The 20,222-nt window shown below is 42.7% G+C and overlaps 1 protein-coding gene and 1 long non-coding RNA gene across 2 annotated transcripts in view; one reads left to right on the top strand and one right to left on the bottom strand.

Moving 5' to 3' along the window:
• Positions 1 to 17,627, bottom strand: part of ABCF3 (ATP binding cassette subfamily F member 3) — a 117,459-nt gene extending 99,832 nt beyond the window's left edge. Inside the window, exons 1-4 of the mRNA XM_078667090.1 lie at positions 17,458 to 17,627; positions 6,402 to 6,549; positions 5,833 to 5,912; positions 1,110 to 1,162 (exon numbers count right to left, since the gene is read on the bottom strand). Coding sequence (XP_078523216.1) covers positions 1,110 to 1,162; positions 5,833 to 5,912; positions 6,402 to 6,549; positions 17,458 to 17,530 — 354 coding nt within the window. The 5' untranslated portion in view covers positions 17,531 to 17,627. The remainder of the gene's footprint in view (positions 1 to 1,109; positions 1,163 to 5,832; positions 5,913 to 6,401; positions 6,550 to 17,457) is intronic.
• A 111-nt stretch (positions 17,628 to 17,738) lies between these two features.
• LOC144791354 (uncharacterized) overlaps positions 17,739 to 20,222 on the top strand; it is a 227,164-nt gene continuing 224,680 nt past the window's right edge. Inside the window, exon 1 of the long non-coding RNA XR_013602366.1 lies at positions 17,739 to 17,855. This is a non-coding gene — a long non-coding RNA (uncharacterized LOC144791354). The remainder of the gene's footprint in view (positions 17,856 to 20,222) is intronic.

The following is a 20,222-nucleotide window of genomic DNA, read 5'->3' as shown; positions in this document are numbered from 1 at the left end:
CATTTCGGCTTTCTTCTTGAAGGCCAAATCTTTCCAAAATAACATTAAATATTTTTGCAGAGTATAAAATAGGATACATTGGCCAATTTATTCAATTTGTTTTCAAAAATGGCAACATAATAATAATAGAAAAACTTCGGGGACAAACTTTTTTCAAAGGATATGGACTTGAAGGAATCAGGTCAATGTAGACATATAGGATGCAGCTACGCAAGTAGGAAAACGGACACTGCGCCTTAAAGGCCCACAGCCCTTCAATATTAAGCCCAGCAGGTGGCAGTTACTGCAGTTATTTTTTACAGCTCCTAGTGACAGGATCTGGGAGCACCCAGCTTGGACTTTTTGGCCTTTTTCTTAACCTCTTAAATATCTTAAAATTTGGTTCAGACTAACTTCTCTCGACGCCTTTTGACCCCTGGAGTTTTTCATTACTGTGACAGGAAAAATATTTGTGTTCACAAAAATACCATCTTTATTTGCAAAGTTTCCTGCTTGTAGCAGGAAAAAAGAACATTCAGATCCCCTGTGATTTTTTTTTGCTTCCCTTGCCATTCTAGTTTAAAACCAGCCATATGCAAATCAGTCTTTACCCTGCTCCTCATGGGAACAGTCCAACCCGAACTGCCAGACCAGGTACTCCCTTGACCGGAAACAAGTGTCCTGGGACCGGTTTCGGGGTATCGCCCCTCATCAGCCAGGCTAACTCGAATCCAGTGGCAAAGCAAGCAAGGGACCGACGTCTGGGCAAACCCTGACCACTTAGGACAAACCCAGGAACACAGAGCAAGATATGGTACAGAAATATGTATTAGATACAGTGGTAGGAATGGAAAAGACAGGGAGAGACACATGACAAAGGCAACAGCAATAAGAACAGGGTGTATTAAGCCAAGGATAGCTAAGGCTGAGCAGGGATACATACTAAGGAAAAGTAGTTATATAAGAAAATCGGTGTGATGCGAGAGTAGCTAACAGTACTTAGTTGGTGACAAACAAGTAACGTCCACAAAGGCTGGGTCTGATGAAGTGTCAGATTACAATAAAGACAACTAGTTTAGATCCAAAGCTCCTACATTACTTATTGCTAAAGTGATTTATAAAGTTCTTACCGAAGTCTGGTCTTTCTTCATTAATAAAACAGTCACAGGCTCAATGTTTAGATCTGAAGAAGAAAACATTGGGTTTTAGTGAACAATACTGAACATATGATCAACATCATGAGCATAAACATGCCAGGAGCCAGCAGGATACAAAACCAGATTCACTATGAGCTGTTGCAGTCTTCCATCTTCCACTGTTAGCAAAGACTCGCATCTCGTGGTACCAGAGAACTTAGTGTTAGCTGTCTGACAGTGATCCCAGACACTTATGCAAATTCCAACAATCTCAACTCTGCTAAATTCAAAATATTCTCCTTTCATTCTGCTTTAAATGCTGCTAACAGGCAACCAAGGTGGGAGATGAACCACTTTGAGTCTTTGACCAACACCACGCCATTCTAAAATCCTAATCCATCCTTCTCCTCCTTGGCACCACACCATTACAACTCTCCATCTGAAGCCCATGAGTACTCCAAAACTTCAGTATCGGGTCTCCCCTATTCCCAAAGAAAAGGGGGAACGTATGATCTGAAAGGGAGGCCAGAAAAGAATAGTAGTCACCTAAGACGCTTATCTGAAGATTGTGACAAACTCCATGATTATTTTTTGTGCGCACACTCCGATCAGGATTAATACCTACTGTCTAACCACATCAACAGCGCCACAATTGTATCTGCAAATCAACTCGAATCCCCCTAACCATCAGACTCTGCTACTAAAGCACTCATTTTCGTGCAAGCTCCACATAAGGCTTGTATAAACAAGATCCCAATAAAATCACTCTTAATAAATAGGTGGCCTTGAAAAGGAAAGGTTAGTTACTCGTAGTCTAAGTTCACGGAAATACTTGCTGATTTCATGAACAGTGACTATCTTGATTATTTCAAATTGTCAATTAAACCCCTTAACCAACAATGTATTGGCAGCAGCCTCAATCCTTTTCTACTGCTTCTAGAAAAACTGAAAAGTAATGAAAAGAATTGAGTCGATGTGCATTATAGCCATGTCCTTCTGTGGTTCTTCTCCCACCTTTGTAGACAGACACCAGATTGTTCACATGTGTACCTCCAGGTCACAAAAGAACTCAATCACCTGAGGAGTCCCTTGTACCTTTGCACCCGGGTGGTGGTAATGCCCTACTTCGTGGCCTCCTGGACCCTACGCTGGTACCTCTAATTGGCTTCCTACACACCACAGCATGTCTTATCCAGAGCATGAAGAAATATGATCACATCACCCCTAATATGGTGGAACTCAATGGACACTCCTCACCGGCCCGCACCATTTTCAAAACTAGCTGGATACTTTACAAAGCCATCTCAAACAGCACTTCGGCTTGTCTTGCAGACAAGCTCACCATTTCAGGTGGTTATCAGGCATACACGCAGCTAGGACACCATCAGACTGCAAACGAATTGTAAAAAAGAAAAAAAAAACATGACAAACTTTTCCTATCTATGTACCCAGGATCAGGAATAATATCCCCATATCCATCATGATCTCCCCAACCCTGACTACATTACATTATATCACACTGTTGAAATACCATACATATACATACAATCTGACAGAAAGAAACAGTGGCACTATGCTATTTAAGCCCTTGACTCACCCCGCATTACCAAAGAGCATTGCTTTGGTACCCGACTGGCAGTACACGCTGAAGTTTGAATAAGGTATATGGGTTTTAAGCGATGACTGACAACTAAGGATAAAAAAGAAGTACTGTTGCCTTATATTAGGGCATCCTGGCTGATTTTCATTAACAGTGAATAAAACTGCTCTACTGGCAAATGCCGAAACAAGAGAGGGGAAAGGAGGTGAACAGTCAAAAGAGAAATTAAGCAAAATAGTTTCACGAAGATGCTTTGCTGACTCGGTTGAACCAGTGGTCTAGAGTCTGGATCTTAACAGGAGGACTAATCTCCAGGCAGCAGTGACGCAGATCTCATCAACTGGGACATTTCTAAGAAAGGAAATGATAATGGTCTATTTGTTGGTCAAACGAGTACTCTAATTGCCTGGAAGGTTATAATACAGAATATAGCCCAAGTCACTTGGAAAGTTAAGAAGACTACAGAAGAGCAGTGATAGCTGCCAAGGAAACTTTTATGGAAGAGAATTGTAGACCTGACTTCCCAAAGCACACAATGTAGTCTAATACCATTTATTTTTGGCTCATGGGGGTCATGCAAGGCTGAGGTTACGGGGCATTGAGTTTAGGTCAATGGATTTCTTCCAAATGCAAAATATTTTACAATTGAACACAAACATCTGGTGGACGATTTAATGTTTTGAATAGATTCAGAAGTCAATCCAGTGAGCTCAGCAGTGTTGCAGGATTCGGTCTTCAATAGTCTCAATAGCCTGGTTTGTGAGGCAACCTTCTCTGTGCTTGTGCAGATAGGTCAAGCAGGTTTGTGAATAACCAGTGGCGAGGTCACATGAGATTGAGCAACAATCATTCTTGTTGGCTTGCATGTACTAGATCAACCTGGGAGATCAGACAGAATAGTGAAATGTCATAACGGAATGTTCTGACTAGTTAATTGAAAACTTTCTTCTTGAATCTGGCATTCATGGACTTGGACTAAAAGTGTATGCATATGTGTCATTTCGATCGCTCTAAAAACAGGTCCATCTGTTCTCCCAGGAGATGGAATATTGCCCAAGAGGGTGATGACAAATGACCCATTGTGACTTTCTACGATGAATAGGCTATAAGCATCTGCTTGATTGTTCTTTGTTCTTTATTCTTTAGACGGTCGACGTAAACAACGGAAAGGCTCTTCCAGCCATCCAGTACCCTGGTACCAAATGACATGAACTTTCTCTAGAGGGTCTACAATCTAGTCTCACGCAACTTCTTTATTTAGCACAGTGCCCCTGTGTGCTTCATCACCAAGCAGTGCTTTACTGCTGGTCAAACTGACTGTACAACTGTTAATCCAGACAGGAGGCTCTTGCTGTCTGGTAGACATCAAAGAGCCAACGTGGTGCAACTAGTCATTCATGATAAGTAAACACCTCTTCTTTGCAGATAGGATTCCCCTACTGTCATGCATTTTAAGCATGTCCTCGAAGCATATTTAAGGCAAAATAGTAGGGCCTTAACATTCGCAGAGCTCCTATAGCATGTAAAGGAGAACGTGCAAGAGTTGTGTACCATTTGATGTGAAGAAAATACTATATATACATATGTACTCCACTAAATTTGTGGGGAAATCTGAATAAGTGCCAATACCTGGAGTTTCTCTTTCCTAAATTCTGGATCCATGATCGCTAGATTTCTTTTTCAGACTCTTATTGAACACAAAGGATCACCTTATGCGAGATGTAGGACCTGGGTACTCTCTCTGTCTCTTATTTTTCGACAATAGAAATGCTTACTGTATCAGCAGTCCGAGACGAATTAAGAATACCTTGTGGGTGCCATGTCTCGCAACAGTGTTTTGAAAGTTAGAGCATAACCACTCTGTTTTTTTTGTCAACGATTCCAACCCCTACAAGACAGCAGGCAGAGCGTATAGGCGTATTTATCTTTTTAATATAGCGGGGAAAATCCCTGCTGATGCCAAAGGCAGGTGCCGCTGTAATCCTCTCAAGGGTCTTTTCTGCTAAAACTGAGTTTTTTTTTAAATATTAGCAGTGTGCTTGCTGCCAACAGGACAGATAATACTGATGAACACAGATGCAAAGCTAAAAGGATCTCGATATCCTCCGGGTGCACCTCCCTCTCCAGCCATATGGATTTTAGGGTATCAGCGTCCACTTTCATCTTCTACATCTTGTCATCGGCACATCAGCCAGTACAGAGTGTTTCCTCCAAAAGGAAGTTTCATTATTTTTTTGCTGTGCACCGAAGGATCAGAGGAACTTAATTAGGACAAGAGATGCATTGAGATGCTGTTGCCAAGTGTATAGATATTACTGCTATTGCATCTATTTTAATAATGCCTTTATCCTGTGGCAAGCAGAGGTATTGTGGCGGCTAGGTTGCATTTTCTCACCACAGAGACGGGCCGAATCAGATGGTAAGTCTAAGCAAAGGAAAGCAGAGTCCAGCGACTCTCACTTCAGGATGAGTGAGAGGATGAGGATAGAAATCACTCAAAGTGGACTCTGGAATATTCAGTACTGTTAAGACAATTGCCTTCTGAAATTTTCAGTCATTCTGAGCACTCCTGAACAATGTGACCACTAGATAGGCACAGGACACACAAGTAATGTTGTTCGTTTCCAGGCTTTTCCTGCCATACAAAGAACACTTTTAGAACAGTCACTGCACTAGGTTTCCTTGTGATGCAAAAGCTGGCAAAACAGAAGTCACTCACAAAAACAAAAGAGTGAAGCTCACATCAACAGGTGATTTCCCAATCAAGAAACCTGACTGCGTTTGGTCAAATAAAAGGAAAAAACAGCACAGCCTAGCTTTCAATGATACTAAATACATTGGGGCGAACAATCATCAGTCAAAGGCCAAAGCAATACCCTGAGATTTAAGGGTGAGCCTGTGACATTTAAAGTGGAACGATTTTCTTACCTCCTTAATACTGTAATACCTACCTGCCAACGTAGATTTTGTTTTATAGTTTAAAAAATGAGCAAGACAAAACTTTAGAGAGGGATCCCTTTACAGTCAGTTTAGATGATTAATGGCCCCTTGGGTGTTCGTTAATATCAATACCATAAATAGTAAATGAAGTAGCGCACATTTGGGAAAAAGACTTACCACATCCATCAGTAATTTTGGAGAGTTGAATAGGTGCATCCAGAAGTACCTGTTGTTGTCCCATGCAGGACTTACCATCCCTGAGAAAATAAATGTTCAGAATTAAAGTGTACCCCACAACGGTCATTCTGAACAACTAGAGGCTAGTGCACTGAAGTAAAAGCAAGGCTTTATGACGCTACGTAAAACTCCTTAGCAAGCATCAAAACAGAAGGCCTGCTACTAAAACATATTAAGCCTCTATCGTTCACACTTGAGCATATAAAGTCAAACAGACATTAGAGGAGTGCTTACACCCACAAGTGTGCCGAGCACAGACTAGACAAATTCCCTATACCTAAAACAAACAAGGCCCAAGGGTTTTAGCAACTCTGATGTAGTAAGTCTGCATTGTAGCAGTAACCACTGAACTGACATGTCTATTAATGTTTCACCAAGTAGCAGCATACATTCCTATTGATCATAAACCCATCAGCCAACACATTCTCACATCCGTTTAGAGAGTCACAAAGTTCAGCAACTGACCTAGACCTGTATCTCAATAGAAGTGAGTGACTGCTTATACTCACAGACGCAAGATGTTATACATCCTCTGGCAGACGTCCCGGATATCCACATCATCTTTGACATCTCTAGAAACATCCTGAAGAAGATCCCCTACAGCTTCAAACAAGTCATCCTCAGACTCAAAGTCAGAGCTGCTACTGGACAAAATACCTGAGAAAAATGGAATGTGCCATCAAACGCTGAAAGTGAAATTCAAAGATGCAAAGAAAATCATCCAGTCAACCCCACATGGGAGCTGAGCACAATTCAGAACATAAAATTACTAGACTATGACAAGTGTTCCCGGATAAAAGGGAGAGGCGCCTGAAAGGTTTTTCTGAAGCACTATTTGACTTCAGTGGCCTTCTTGTAACATTTAGGTGAAAAATGTGAAGACTGTTTTGTAACCATGGATGGCCTTATTGTTGACCATGAAGCAGTCCAGGGGTATGGGAACCGGGGCTATTAAGGAAGATGGAAAGGGCATCCTGTGCCACTACTTCAAGTTGTAATCAGCCATATAAGACAAAAACAGTTGCATGGCCATAGTTAGGGGAACGAACATCACAAAAATCCAAAGGGCACATGCTGTATGACTTCTTATTGGTATTTAGTGCACGGACCAAGGCACACCCAGACTGGAAACAGCATTATGAAAATTCTGGAATTTTTCATTTTAAATATGCTCTTTTCCTATAAGGACAGATTCCAAAGCTTGAAAACAGAACACAATCATTCTTCAAAATATATTTCGGAGACAGTTTTGAAATAATTAAAACTGCCCGAAAAAGGGCATCTATTGCTTACCTTAGAAGTATGAAAATATTTAAAGGTGACAACTTGGTGAATCCAGAGAAATATTGATATACATTACTGAGAGAGAAGAGGTCTCAATTATAACCAAATAGAAACAGAGACTAGTAGGGAGGAAAACCCCTTCTTACATGATTAGTATCTTCCCAATACCAGTATATGTTGTGTCTTATGTATGTCCCGATGAAGGTGGCATGGGTATACAATTTCCATTGCCAAGTGCACCAACATCGTGAAAGTGGATTTACCGAATTAGCACCACTAATGTGGATCCTTTACATTTTTCAAATGTGGGATTTTCTGTTGGATACATTTGTGTGATGTACAATATTTTTGTATACCCATATGAAAGTAATAATAAAACGATTTACAACACGTCTTCCTGTAGAGAGGGGAACAAATCATATACTGAGTTTCAGCACATTAAAAATTAAAGGGAGACATGGTTTTCTGGATGATGTAGTAGTATTTTTGATATTATTAACAGCCATTATTGTGTTTTAATACTGAATTGACATGCAGGTGAAGCAGTAGAGTAGTTACACAGGGGGTCTGGGGGAAACACAGAATGGTAATGGTATTAGCCAAGTGAGGCAGTTTCTGATCCTCTGTTGAAACCACTTTATTGGCTTCAAGTTAGAGCAGTATTGTCACTGCCCCTTCTATCTTTTCAAATGCTTATAAGAACACAATGGTCAAAACCATGAAAATGTGCTAGCAAGGTGAGAAACAGAGAAGAGATTTGTGCACCAAAATTGTGAGTTGTGTAATACAGGATTCACAGAAGGGCACTTTCAGCAGCAGGAGAGGATTATGAATATGACCATACCTTGTTCTTGCCTGAGCCCAGGACCACTGCTGGGGGCTGGACACTATCTCTGGACCGCGAAGGGGGAATTGAAATCGCGGACCTCGCCAACTGCGCTGGCTGCTTGTGGGGGCTGTCCTGGGGCCTGAGAACCACATCTCACAGGCTGCCTAATACGGCGCGCACCATTAACGCCATCCGCAAGTGCTCGGAGGCGCTTAAATCACTACAGCGCCTCCCGCATCGCGGGAGTGCCCGGGCCAAGGGCGGGCCCGTCCCGCGCCAGTCCGCAACAGGGCCGGGTAGGGCCATTCCCCTTGATCCTCCACAGAATAAGCTCCATGATAAAAGACTGCAACCGGAAGACACACAAGGACTGCAAGTAATTTTATTCCCTTTGGGAGCGTGGAATTTAGCCACAGTGTATCATTCCTTGCTCTAAATTACCGCTAGTGACTTTTAGAGGGGCAAGGAGAGACGGCCATTTGTGGGGTGGTAACTGGGTGTAACAAGCTTAGGCCAATACTGGGTGTGTTGGGTTGTGTCTCCGGGGCAATATTGGAATTTGGTCTCATTTAGCTAGTGGAAGTGTATTTTACAGTAACCAGGTTAAGGTGTGATCCCTCTAGGGAATTTTCACTAGGCAATAATTAGGGGGAAGAATATGGGCATTACTAAGAAAAATGCAGCTTGGGGACAGTCTGCTGTAGCAACACCTCCACCAGTGACCTCAATTGACAAAATGTTGCAAAGGGCCCTGGGTGTTGTTACCTCAGAAATACAACAAACCGAAAGGCGGCTTTCCATTACCCCGGAGCTTTGCTGCCCCACCCCAGATCTTCCCATTGAAGTTAACTCACCTGGTACAGCGCCATCACCTGTAGTTGATACAGCACCAGCCTTATTACATGTGGATCCTGTTGTAAGTGTAACATCACTGGCTAATAAGGGCATGACCACATGGAAAAAAGGGAAGTATAAACTAGCAGCTGGGAAAGTAACCACAAATAAGAAGGAAAAGACGAGGTGCGATCAGGGAGAAGAGGTTTTTAGAGCCCGGGATTCTGGAGGAGAACCCACTTTTAGTGTGACTTCTGCACCTAAATACCCAGACTGGGCCCAGTCTCTGATTGCGGACCTCCTGAAACAACTGGGTGATTTAATTAATAAAGAGGTCGCACCGCTAGTTGATCAAGTGAGACTCCTGACAGATAGGGTAATAGCGAGGCAGATACACTCTACTCCGCCTGACACAAGCAATGGCCTAAGAGGGGAGAGTCCATCCAAAAGGACCTAGTATATGCCCCAGGAGACCCACGATCAATCCAACGAGTACTAGCAGACCAAGGCCTAGCAATAACCAAGCCTCTACCCAAGGCGCCAAACAATCCCTGCCTACTCAATCTGAGTATGCCCTGCGTAATAATAGCCCACAAGCATTAGTACCAGGCATGACAGGAAGTAGCCACCTACCGGTCTGCACCCCTTCTAATCCTGTAATTGCAGGGGAGAAACAGGATGCAAGCAGCATAGATACATGGGGCAGGGGTAATGTTGTGTTGCCAACCATAGACCTCCCCCCACAATCACTACCTTATGTAGTAGTCTTAACTGGGGTTCCACCTCTAAAGGCATCCCAGAAAGAGTCACAGCTGGACCTCAGAAATAAGAGCTTGTTTTGGCTGGCAACACATAGGCACTTTCCCTATGAGAAGGCAGGGGATATTCTGATGGTAAGAAGGGTAGAATAGGTGGGATCAAACAGGAAAATACTAGGGGGGGACTGTGTGATTATCAACTTTAAAACACCCCTGACGGTAACCTCTTTACTGAACCAAAGAAGCCCACCCAATGGATCCGACAACGGAATGAGAATGTTCCCTCTTGATTACTTCTATTATAATCATCTGGACCAAGAGCTACCTAGGACGCTCACAGGTGTTAATAGCCAGAGGTTGGAGGGACACCAGTCAACACGTAACCACTTCCCTAATAGGCTGCCACTGTATAATTTGAAAGTTAGCAACCAATACGGCCCTTTAGAAGAAGCGGATTGATTATTTAACACAAAAGCCATCTGCTGTGGCAAGAGTCCCATGGGCAGACAGAAAGGGGATGTAATGGTAAGCTTGGGGAACCAACAGGGTCTACCCATGGCTGCTGCGAAACCTGAATTGGATATACCTGTGGGGATAATGTCTGGGGAGGGGCAAGGGTATTTCCCACTGCTTTAATTTCATTCACCACCCCCATCAATACTGTTATGGACGCCCTAAATTCTTCTAACCCCCAAACTAAATCGGAAACTATCCCTAGGCTGCCTGATGAGACACCAAAGCAAAGTAGGGATCTTAAGATCCTGTCATGGAATGTGGCAGGTATTAAGGCTAAGCTATCGTCTCCTGAATGGGGTGAGTTTGTTGATCAGTTTAATGTCTGCCTATTTCAGGAGACATGGGCAAGAGAGGATTGTGGAAGGGTGGGCTTTGCTACTTATAATATTCCTGCTAGCACAGGGGGGAGGGGAAGGCCTATGGGGGGACTATCTATATGGGTAGGTTCTCATGTGGGCTACCACCCCACCACCCTGAATACCCACTCACAAGACATCCAAGCAATATTGCTCACTTTTAAATCCAAACTGAGATTAGCAATTATTAATATCTATTCTCGCCCTGTATTGCTTGCTCAGGAATAAAAAACATTGGAATAATTAAATCTTTTTATCCCAATGGTGCCACCTAATTCAGGATTGATAGTGGGGGAGCGACTTAAATTGCCACTTCAAACCTCTTTTAGGTTCACATGATGCGGTCATCGGCGAGGAGGATCTACAATGGGCTATACCCGACCCTCAAACGTACCCAGTAAAATCCTAGGCATCTCTGGTTTTGCAGATTAATGCTATTGCCCGAACACATTCCCTGAGGGCCTGTAATGGCCGCGCTCCATCGGACAGGCCCAGTAGGCCGACATTTAATAGAACTGGTCAGGCCTCCCAAATAGATTATATCATGGTGGAGTGCAGCTCCTGGGACCAAGTGAAGGACTTCGAGGTCATCCCACAGATGGACAGTGACCACAATGCCTTTTCACTAACTTTCAGGGTTCCAGACTCAGGTATTTCTCCTCCTAGTGAGTCTCAGACTGGCGATAGGTTAATTATTGCCAACGACAGGAGAAGGTTAAAATGGGGAGCTATGAAACAATCTCCGGAGAAACTGCTAGAGCTTTATGGAATGATTATCCCGATACTGCAGGAAATAAGCATGCTTAGGGTTGACGGGGCCAACCCTACTTACTTACATTCGGTTGCAACGCTCCATAATCAGCTTATAGCTAATCTATCTGATATGGTAAATCCTATTAGTCGCCCAAGGAAAACTAAAGATTCACCACATTCCTGGTGTAATGACGAATGTCGTAAGGCCAAGAAAGAATTGCTGGAGGCTATCAAAGGGGAAGAAAAGATACTGATAAAAAGCAGGCGAGCCCACTATAAAGAAGTTATTTCTAGGGTAAAACAGTCCTGGGAAGAAAACAAATGGCTAAATATTAAATCTGCCCTATTGAGTCGGGATATGATATTTGTGGACCCCAGAACCGCTTTCGATCTCGTCCCCAGGCCCAAATTGTGGGGGGTTTTAACAGATATGGGGATCCCGGTCTACCTACTTGACATACTGATCAAGTTGCACGATTTATTTATTTATTTATTTATACTGAGTTTATAGAGCGCCTGGTTACACTAGCCAGTGTGTCCCCGCGCTATTCAGTGGCCTAAATGATCCCTAGTGCAGCTCATGAAAAAAATACAATTTAATATTTGGGGGAACAAGTGTGTCTTAAGTTCTTTACGGAAAACTTTTTCGGACGGCTCCGTCCGGAGTCTGAGGGGGAGAGTGTTCCAGCTCCGGGCCGCCACGAGGCGGAAGGATCTACCGCCCATCCTGGCTCTGCTGGTCTTCAGGATAACCATTAACCCAGCGCCCTCCGACCGGAGGGGCCTAGTTGGTTTATACAATGTGAGCAAATTCCGCAGGAAGCTGGGGCCCTTACCGTGAGCGATCCGGTGGCCTATACACAAGATCTTAAACTGGACACGCTCTTTAATTGGCAGCCAATGAAGCGTCCCCAAGGCCTTTTTGGAGGAAGATCCTTTTGGCAGCATCAATACTAGGCGTGCAGCAGCATTTTGGATACCTTGCAATCGTTGGAGACATCTCGCGTTAGCTCCCAAATATAAGGCATTCCCATAGTCCAGCCTGGAGGTCACCAGGGCATGGACCAGGGCCCTCCTTGCTGACACTGGGAGCAGATCGAGCGTCTTTCTCAAACAACGGAGAATGCCAAAGCAAGTACCGGCTACACGTCTAGTATGATGCTCGAAAGATAGTTTGGAGTCCATCCAGATACCCAAGTTCTTGACCTGATCTTTAGGTTGGGGTAAGGGGCCCAAAGTCTGGGGCCAACATGCGGATGTCCAAACAGACAGAGACTTGCCTACAATGAGCACCTCCGTCTTGTCTCCGTTTAATCTGAGACAGTTGTTTGACATCCAATTGGCCAGGTCCTGGAGGCAGGATGTAACACCTATGCCAAAGTCAGATGTGGTAGGGGAGGAGAACTGACCAGCAGAATTCTAGTGGGCAAAGGTGTAAGGCAGGGCTGCGTGCTCACACCGACCCTGTTTTGCCTCTTTGTCAACGCATTAATTCCGCTTCTGGCCGAGGTAGCAAACAACAATGCCCCAAAGTTAGCTAACACCAAGGTGGCTGCATTGATGTTTGCTGACGATACCCTCCTCCTATCAAAGACACCAATGGGCATCCAGAGGTTACTGGATAGCTTTGCCCTATTTTGTAGTAAGAGGGGTTTGGCGATCAACACTGCTAAAACTAAATTCATGATGGTCAACTCTCCCAAGACTACCCGCCCTAACCCACAATTGAATGGCATTTGTCTGGATAGGGTGTCTGTATTTGAATACCTTGGCGTCACCCTATCAGAAGACATGCAGTGGGATCCCCAAATAGCAAAAGCCAAGCATAAGCTTTCACAGATTGCCAGGAGTATAGCCAAACTAGCCAGGGAGTCACCTTTTAAACCCATTGGCCCGCACTTGAAATGTACAGGGCTCAAGCGCGTGCTGCAACTTTGTATGGGGCAGAATTCTGGGGGCATTCTTCGCCTTCGTTGCAACTGAGTATAGATTCTTAAGACAAATAATGGGTCTCCCGGCGAGTACCCCGCTAATCCCTTTGCGCTTAGACTTGGGCATTTCCCCGATTGAGGATAAGATTGCCCTAAAACCGTTGATGTTTTGGCGAAGACTTTGGGCAACCCCCGAATTAGCATCATACCAGGCAGACACAAACTAGCTTTCATCTTACCCAGGCTGGTTGAAAAGGGTCCTTCGGTTTGCACATGTAAAGCACGAGTGCGATAGGCTTAGTCAACCCTTTATGTGGAGCACTCTGGGTGACACCTGCCCGTCAGTCCCTTGCGCTCTAGTGCCCAAGACTTTTCGTACTTTAAAGCTTGGAGCAATGCAAGCAAATCCCAAATTAGGCTCCCTCACAACACAGTTTCTTGCAGTGAAGGACAACTATAAGTAAGAAATATTTAAGGATGATATCCTCCCCCAGGCTGCAAGAAAGCTGTACATACAGTTCAGTTATAGCACTTTGCATGTACGTGCGGTCACTAACAAATGGGTCGGACAGAAAGAGGAGGGTTGCCCCGTATGCATTACACAAGAAGAAACAGAAATGCAGGTCTTATTTTTCTGTCCTGGCTACCAAAATGCAAGGCGCTATTGGCTTGTGCAGCTTTGTCGGAACTTGGGCTTTGAGTACTGTAGCGAGGCTTTTGGGTTTTAAAATATGATACATCCAAACCCATTGTGTTTGCTGTTTCAAGATATTTATACACAATGTGGCGCAGGAGGTGGGCTTTTATTCAGAAGGGTAATAATTTATTAAAAGTGTATCAGCAGCATTTTTATAAATGTGACTACTATGTGTACAGTTTCTGTTAGATACTAATTTTAGCACTAGACTATCTTGTATATAGAATTGTAAATAGTATTAATTTCTTATATCTCGTCATTTTTAATTATTTATTGAATGAACTATTGCTGCTATTCTCTCTAGCGGATGGTTGGTTGCATCACATCAATGGACATACATTTTTCCCGCAGTGCTAATCTAATGCCCCCCTCCCCCCCTCTTGGCTATTTGGTCAAACCCATCGTACCCGCTTCTAAATTGGGAATTGTATTATAAACTGAGTGCTCCTTTTTAATCCTGATATATAGTATTTTAATAATGTGTGTTATTCTGTACCTGTGCTTACTTTTTATGGTACTGGTGACCGAAATAAAAGTTTTTGAAACGAAAACGAATATGAAAGAGACAACAAGTTACATGTATTTGTATCCATCAATTGACACTTGAGCGCCAAACTGGAAATACAAAATAAGATACCACACTTCACTTGGTGTTCTTAAGTTAACTTCTGGAATGCCACCCAAAATTGTAGGTTAAAACCAATATTCGCCATGGCTGCCAGTCATCAATCCATCCCTTTTCAGGAAACTATTTTTTAACAATATGAGGAAAGGTAGCACTTTACAGCAAGTCGTTTCTCGCTCTGCTCTCGCTGCCATAGCCACCCCGGTACATTATGGAGGATTCAAAAACTTCCACTACTTGTCCAACTTCTGCTCTCCTGCCAACAGTCGAAATCAGACAAAGCAAGACATGGGAATAACATCAGAAGAGCAAACCAGCATTTTAATAACCAATCCCTGGTCTATGTAAGGTTTGTTGGGGGCATACCAAAGCAAAGGATATCAAACAGTTGTACAGTTTGTTGTGTTTGAGTCAAACAGTTGTTGTAAACCCATTTAATAGGTCAAAAAAATAATACAATACTGCTGTGATCAGAGAAAACACACATCTACATTCATTAGTTTAGTCACATGTAGAACAATGATGTGACATGGGTAGATTCTGATAGTTGTCCAAGCCAAAAGAATGACACCTGCAATAGCGGACACAGGTTATGTCACAATTGACTTTGTAAAGCTAGTGATGTTTTAAAGGTAAAAAGCAATGTCCAAGTCTTGTATGAGGATAATCACATTTATATCAAACAGCAAATTGTGTGGTTTATCAAGTATCCAATCAAATATGTAATGGAGGGAGTGTTATAGATGGAACCAGTTAAAAAACATTGGTATGACAGCTTCTATACAGTGAATATCTGACCCAAGGCAAGCCCAAATGGGATGACTGATTAGGAACGGAATTGACAACTAAGTAATGGATCATAGCCTTGAAGCGGGTGTCACGTGATACCTGTTTAAAGTTCATGCAATTCAGTTACCTGCATCAAACCTACCTTACAAAGCACCGCCTACACAAAATGTTTCCAGCGGTGTCCCAGACGTGCCCGAGATGCAGTTACATAGATGCTCCATTTATTCATATTGTTTGGGAATGTGATGGAACATGTGTCGGCAGTGATTGATGTCCAGTTGCCCCTAGACCCACCTGCTCCTCTGTCTTTTGAGGATCACAAAATGAATTAAGCGTACCAGACACTGCATAAAGCTAGTTGATCTGGTGGTGGTTCTCTTTAAGCGATTAATTGCTGTGGCTTGGAAGGTCACTCTTCCGCACACATGCATAGCATTTTAATGTTATCACACAATTTTAGGTACACCATCCAAGAACCAAAAAAAACTGTTGTACTTCTGGTTCCACTGGTGACCTGGATGTAACAGACTACAAAGTTCTCTCTAACAAGGCACGTCAAGTGCTCATCCCCCAGGCTCCAGAGAACACCTTTACCACCGCTGCAGCCATTACATCACACAGTATGGGTCTCCTTATGGCTCCACTGGGGTTCTCTGGTCCTCCTACATCCATGCATGCTCACGTTCTCTCCTAAGCAGTTCATACTTCACTCCTACCTTGGACTTCGCACAAATGCGGTCTGTAGTTGTAAGGAAAGGAGGCAGCGCATGAGGTGGTAAGTAGGACAACTCTTTGCTATAATCACTTGCTTCTGTATAGTGTTATCGAGCAATGCCCCATGGAACAAAAACTTCACTAGGTGGTCACATCAAGGTTACCCCAAAATAGTCACGAATTTAGCACCAGGACTTCTTGGAGTAGCCGCGCGCTCTATAAGTACATCTTATTCATTCATAATTTTCTACATTGGGATAAGAAATTATGGACTTTTGAAGTAGTCTTAATGCACAGATACAAGCGACGGAGACTCATAAGCACAACTAATTCTTTAGAAACGTGAAGATTGCTGGAAAAATTATTCCAGGCTGACTTACTAGTCCAGGTATAAGATGTGTTAAGTGACCTGAAGCAGTCACTGCTGAATAATGCCATGTATAAGGACAGCAGAATTAATGGGAGGCAAACGTGAAGGAGAACAGATCTCAAACTTCTTAGGCACTGGTATTTATTGTAGGGGCGAGTCATGAAAATGGCCCAGAAATATTCTGCCATTTGCCATCCCCTTATGTTTCAACAATCTTTCTCAGTAGTCAAGAACAATACAATAGTAAAAGGATGAGAATGTCTTGCAACTATTCAAAACTAAACTCCGACTTTAACAGGTATCTTGCCTGTCACACACTCACTCTAACACTCAAATGTCACGTCCTGTTTCCTTTCCAAGTAACACAGTGCCTCTCATCTTCGTTCCCCTTTTCAAGTTATCTATTTATTTTTAAAGTTTTATATGGCGCTAGCTAGACCCGTGGGTATCAGAGCGCTTTACAAACACAAAAAGTTGCACTACATCACAGGACATGAGGATGTATAAATATATAAGCAAAGACATCACACTGAAATATACAGTTAAGGAGTGAAAAACGCAGGTGGTTGCAACAGTCAGATGACCCCCATCATTGAAAGTCAGCATGAGAGAGGGGTCTATTAGTCAATTGATGCCTAGGTTGGTTGGCTTGGTCAGAGAAGTATTGGTTGAGAAGCAGGAGTTTCAGGTCCTTTTTGAAACAGGGTTTGCATCAATCTAAATCCCTTTCTTGCCACACATTCCCCATCTCACACGTGATACACTGCCTACCTGTCCCCAAGCCATACTGCTAGACAAAATACAGAAATCGTCTTCAGAAGATCAATCAATCATGAGATGAAGACTGCTATCCCCTGTTCAACTGTCACTCATCACACTTGGCCTCTAACTGAGGCACACTACCTCCTCTTCCTGTCATCTCCTCACTTGTCACAGACTGTGCTCTCTACCTCCGATTAGGCCCCAATGCTTTCCACCTTACATTCCACAATGTTTTCCCATCTAATGGCTGACCTATCATACACTGACGCTATTCATTCTTAAATGATTCATTCCTTTACCCTACTTCCCCATTTCAGACTACACGCCGCCCTGCCCGCGCTCCTTACCAGTCACATACTGTAGCACCTCTGAATCCAAGCCAGGAAACTCATCGCTCAAGATATCCACGATGCTCGCCATGTCAGCCTCTCTGTCCAGCCGGCTTCGTAGTCATCTGCAACTCACGGGGGCGCCGCCTAATGACGCACTTCCGCTAGCTTGTCCTGCCAAAGACCAAACTTCAACTGCGCATGCGTCGTGTCACCAGTAGGTGCAAAAGTCGCCTTTACTACGCATGCGCCTCACCTCTAGCGACCCGGGAATAAAGTGCGCCTGTGTCCCAGTTTGACGCGGCTTTCCTCAGACGAGCCACGCCGTAGAAACAGAAAAGGGACAACAAGGACAGGTACCCCGAAGAAGTCATTCTAGCAGCAGGACCGTTAATTAAACGGCCGTCGTTGAAAAGGTGCGTTGCGGAGGGGAAGAAATATTTTAATGAACAGACGTTTATTATCATTGTGAATATTGTAATCCAAATAAGAAACTCTCATGTCCACCGCTCAAATTCATTTTAAATCTCCGTATACTAATTCATCACTAATCCTGGAAGTGCAACTTGCCGAAAATCGCTTTGACGCCTCGTCAGGGGTAGTAAGCTCTATATTTTTAACAATACAGTTATAGTAAATAAGCGCAGGGTGCCATAGTTTCATTAGGCATCCAGCTGCTTTAGTATGGGTAGAATTCCTGGCATGTGATAGGTCACTCTGGCATGTGACCTGTCACAGCAGGGTACACATTTCATTCTTAAATGTTGGCATGTATGGCAAAGTGGGAGAATTAAAAAAAAAAAATAATTGGGAGAATTTATTTCCCCCCCTATTGACTTATATCGAATTATAGGTAATATCAGGTGGGTGGCGGCCAAAATAAAGCCATTTTTTGCTTAAAAACCAGGAGTCTCCTTCCTGAATTGGGTCTTTTGCATGAATGCATTTCTGAAATCTTGTTTCATGCCTAACTTTCCAAAAAACATCCCAGATTATGCAAGTGGGTGATTTTCAAAGAGATCCACTTTCACTTGGGTAAATGTATGTCACATGCATACATGCCAACACTGCCAATTCACGAAGGATACTACAGATTTCAAGGCTAGTCTCCCCCCTCCTGATTCCTGCATGCAGAATGCAAATTCAGAGTTTTGTAAAACTGCCAAAAATAAAATGTTGATGCCTGTTGCACACACTCAGAAACGGCCAAACAGACAGTTGCCATATTGGAAGGGTGTCCGATACAGCGTAAATATCTCATGATTGGTCATCTATACATCCTGTATTTAAATATATATAATAGCCATATACCAATAATTGGGGTATTACTCCCAACGTTTAATTCAAGTGAAATTTCAAATGTAATAAAACCGTGACAATTTTGTCAAACGAACCGTAAAGAAAAAATAAAAAGTATTACATAAAGAGTATCTCATTATATATATTCGTACTCTCGCGTCTTTTTCAAATTACTGTATGAGGAAACACTGCTGCCGACGTCGTATCTTATCAAGGATACTGGTCGCTATACACGTTACCGTTACTGTGGGGTGTTGGACGAATGTGTTGAACTCACATTTGCAAAAATTGTTATTGACATCTCAGGATGTTTTTGAACTATACCGTTTAGGACATCCTTGGTTCGAATACATGGGCAGACCTTGCCTTGATTCAAATATATAAGCCCTGATGAATTTCCATCTGTGGAACAAAATGCGTTGGCTGATGTCCAATTCTTACTTTCTACGACAATAAAGATATTTTCTGGATGCATTTGGAGTAAATTGACTTTATTTTGTTGCAACTTCCCTTCTGTACGGAGATTAGAGCATGTGACGGGCTTCAGCAGTTTATTTTTTGCAATTTTACATAGTGAAAACTAAAAAGAGCTTAGTATTCTGTTTTAGTTTGCGCTATGTTTATTAAATTGCCAAAAATGAAATGCTGATTGTCCGTCACCATATATACCAATAGACCCGATTCAGGCAGATTTCCTCTGCTTCAATATGTCAGTGGTAAAAATGCATTCGCAGACTATTTGTATAAAATTTCCCTCTTGCCTGCTCTGAAATGTTGGCATGTATGCATGTGCCAGACTTGGGCTCCAACCCCTTCTCATCAGCCAAATAACTCACTTAGCAGGTAGGTACAAAGCATAGCACATCCAACTTGTCCCTTGTTGACAATTGGGTGCATACTCTGTGCAGTACAATCTGCTAATAGTTCTGCTGCAAAGCAGAGGACTGCATAATGTATTCAAAAGAGTGCGCCCAAATAAGAATACAACAATTTAAAAAGTCTGATTCGATCAGTAATATTTCTTCTTTAGTAAATTCAAGACATTCTCTTCATGTTGCATAATAATTCCAGCCAACACGTTTATCTACAGTGAACTTCTTAAGGGCTGCAGATATAATTCAGGTTAAAACATATTTAAACACATAACTATTTGCAACACTTACAAGACCAATCACAACATATAACAATTTACAATAACATTATTATCCAGTAGACACAACTAACACACCACAAAGTCATATGACAAGAAATCATATAAACAACTAATCAACATTAAATATAAATAAACATTCAAATGTATATCAACTGTACTTACAATTCCTCACGTTATGAATTCTATTATTGAGACAAAGGATGATCATATCTCAATTCATTACCAAGAGTCTTGCCTAGGTAACAAAATATGCACTGTGACCCACACAGTTCAAAGAGTATATATGAAAATGCTGATGTTACTAACCATATAAACTGTAAAGACTCCTATA

Source organism: Lissotriton helveticus, chromosome 11, assembly GCF_964261635.1.
Source record: "Lissotriton helveticus chromosome 11, aLisHel1.1, whole genome shotgun sequence".
Taxonomy (NCBI): Eukaryota; Metazoa; Chordata; class Amphibia; order Caudata; family Salamandridae; genus Lissotriton; species Lissotriton helveticus.
The sequence above is the reverse complement of the archived record's forward strand: the minus strand, read 5'-3'. Positions and strand labels throughout refer to the sequence as shown.